We start from the raw sequence: 2,992 nt of genomic DNA on the forward strand, positions 1-2,992 counted from the left end.
AGATCCCTGCATCATCCAGAATCAGTGCTGCGTCTGCAAAGAATAGTGCGGTGTGTGTGTGTGTGTGTGTGTGTGTGCCCATATTGATGTTTACTGGAATAGTATACAGTATAAAACACTGTACAATGTCAAAAACAGAAACAAGGAGTTGTGTTGTAGAATTTGAGACTTGATAAGAGTGCATTTGATTCATCGTGGGGCAAGTTGTCACAAGGTCTCAATAAGATTGAGTAGTGATTTTAGAACAGTTTCTTTTTCTTTCTTTTTTTTTTGTGAATGTTGATCTGAAACTGTCACGTAAATCCAGGTTGTTGCATTTTTATTCTTCTTAAAAGGGCTGAATTACTAAGAAATAGCCTTTGTGACTGCTTCCCAGTGTGACAACTTGCCCCTGCTTGTTTCAGTATTTGTGTGTGTGGGTGTTGTTAGGGGGTGTGACAGCAACTGCACTTCCTCCATCCAGAACCTATTCGGTCAAACCCCACTTCCACCTAAACAGAGCACACACGCACCGAGCTGAGGACGGTCCCTCATCCTCCTCCTCCTCCTCCTCCTCCTCCTCACAGCTGAAGATGGCGGACCCGGCCGAGTGCACCATCAAAGTCATGTGCCGTTTTCGGCCTTTAAACGGTTCGGAGGTGATGAGGGGAGACAAATACATCCCCAAATTCCAAGGAGAAGATAATGTGGTCATCGGGGTGAGTTTATAACGTGATATCACAGTGACTCTCCGCTCTGACACCCGCCTTCCATTTCTATTAGCATCCGCTAACCACCTGCAGACGTGTCCTGACACAAAATATCATCTTTAAGATCTGTTTGCGTGTAAATGTGATCGTAATGCGTATTTTAGAATTGTTCTGTGTGGGAAATGTTGCACTTGAGGCCTTCGTTCAGTAACACAATCGTAAGGAAAGGAGTTTGAAATCATCGTTAGTTCGGTGGCTAACAGCCCTCAGATGTAACGTTAATGCAGCACAATGTCAAAATATTTGATTTTGAGCTTAAAAACAGTAAAACCTAAGAGTTTTGCGCGTAATTTTGTATTTTAGTGCACTTCGAAATGGATTTTTGATGTTTAAACGGTTAAGTATCCGCTAGCTCCTGTGCTAATATGAATCGCTTTGTTTTCATTTAGAAAATCAACAAAAGCTAACTAAATATGTACGTATTTCACATTTCATACCGAAATTAAACGTTAATATGAGTTATAAATGATTACTGTGATAATACAAGTCACTGATGTCAGTCTGTTATGATTTGGCCTAACGTTACTTGAATGAACAAAGACAAGACATTTATTATGGCTTTACTATTTTTTTATTTAATTATTATTATTTTTTTTTGCTTTTTGCTTTACTATTTTTTTATTATTCTATTAGGAACAAAGTAATTCATGTGTATTTTTAGAGCATGAAATGGAAGTCAACCCTCTTTCAATCATTTTGTTTGTTTGTTTACGGCCTGTATAATCCAAATGTTCCTACATCTCAGGTTTTAGGTTAGTTTATTAAAATATGTGTAGGTGAGGTTAAGAGTAAATGATAAATAAAGCTATTCATTATCTTATAATGAATGGCTTGAATGCACCAAAGTCTTTTCTCGGTTTTGGATGTTAGGAAAAAATGCTGGAAATTGTAGATATTGAATGGCACTAAAGTATCCTCATTCTGGCGTTTTGCATACATTTAAAGTACTCGTATGAACTCCAAATGCGGTATAGATAGGCCTATCTGTTAGAGTGAAATATAATCTTACGAGGTGTTGAGGCATGACTCAAAGTTCCCTCTTGCAGTATATGTAGTGCGCAGCTGAGTATTAGGCGGAGCAATTTTGTGGTTTTGCTGTTGACACCGGACAGTCTGCCCCGGTCGTTTTTCTCTCATACTGTGTTAAATTGCAAAAATGCATCTAGAATTTTTCATCCTGGCCTTCATTTCTGCAGTGACACTGTACTGTCTGCCCAACACTTAGTGCACTGACAGGTTTTGTGTGTGTATGTTTGTGTATTTGAGAGTCGGCCAAATGAGTTTTGTCTTCCAGCTGTTTTGAGCAAGTCAGCATCAAGCACCAGAGCAGCTCTCCCAGTCTGGTGTAATGGAGCATGCGTGTGTTGGTGTAATGGCTTTCAGCAGGTTGATAAGGTCGTAAACTGGGCAGTAAATCTTGTCTGTAACGAAGGAAACCAAACCGGTCTGTCCAGCGGCACATACTAGCATCAGCATTGGGATTATGCATGTCTTGTTGTGTTGATATACGTCTCATTTCACTGTTAGTTCATAAGGGAATAAGCTGTAATTATAGCTCTTTTTATCCTTGTTTCTTCCTTTTCTCTCTTTGTCTCTACGCAAGCACAGCACACGCTCTCATGCATGTTTGAGACTAACATGTGACGATCGTTCCTGTCTCTGTGACCATTGGGAGCACAATTATAATCTCTCATCGGGAATACTGAGAGCTGTAAACAGTGCTGTTCCAATCCTGGCCGTGGAGGAGGCCTCGGGACATTCGGCTACACAAAAACACTCTTCATGTGGTCTTGTGATTGTCTGAAGACCTTAACATAAGTCATTTGAGATTCCAAAGCTGTGATGTTGTGCATTAGTAATATTTTAAATAGTCTTTGATTATGACAATGAAAATGTTTAATATTTGTAATGATGGAGGAGAAAATGTAAAATCAAAACTGTAAAATCATAAATCTCTAAAGTTTCTGCAGCATGCTGGGTAGAATTTATTGATTTATCAGGAACAGTAAATAATATATAAAAAATATAAATATATGTGCCGATTATATTATTAATAATGGTGCATAAATACATAAATGATAATAAAAGATTATCAGTACATGATGCACACTGTTATTTAAGGCTCATTAATTTCAGCACTTTGTGTTTGTGTCATTTGCTGATATTATGTGTACAAATAGAGGTTTGTAGATCCAAGATATCTTAATTTCTCCATTGGCTATGGAACTCCAATATAAGCCTGT

General features: G+C 38.3%; 1 protein-coding gene across 1 annotated transcript in view; it reads left to right on the forward strand.

Annotated features, from left to right (window-relative positions):
• Positions 1-506: 506 nt before the first annotated feature.
• Positions 507-2,992, forward strand: part of LOC113099059 (kinesin-1 heavy chain-like) — an 18,136-nt gene continuing 15,650 nt past the window's right edge. The window contains exon 1 of the mRNA XM_026264136.1: positions 507-698. Coding sequence (XP_026119921.1) covers positions 573-698 — 126 coding nt within the window. The 5' untranslated portion in view covers positions 507-572. The remainder of the gene's footprint in view (positions 699-2,992) is intronic.

This window comes from Carassius auratus, unplaced genomic scaffold, assembly GCF_003368295.1.
Source record: "Carassius auratus strain Wakin unplaced genomic scaffold, ASM336829v1 scaf_tig00216849, whole genome shotgun sequence".
Lineage (NCBI taxonomy): Eukaryota > Metazoa > Chordata > Actinopteri > Cypriniformes > Cyprinidae > Carassius > Carassius auratus.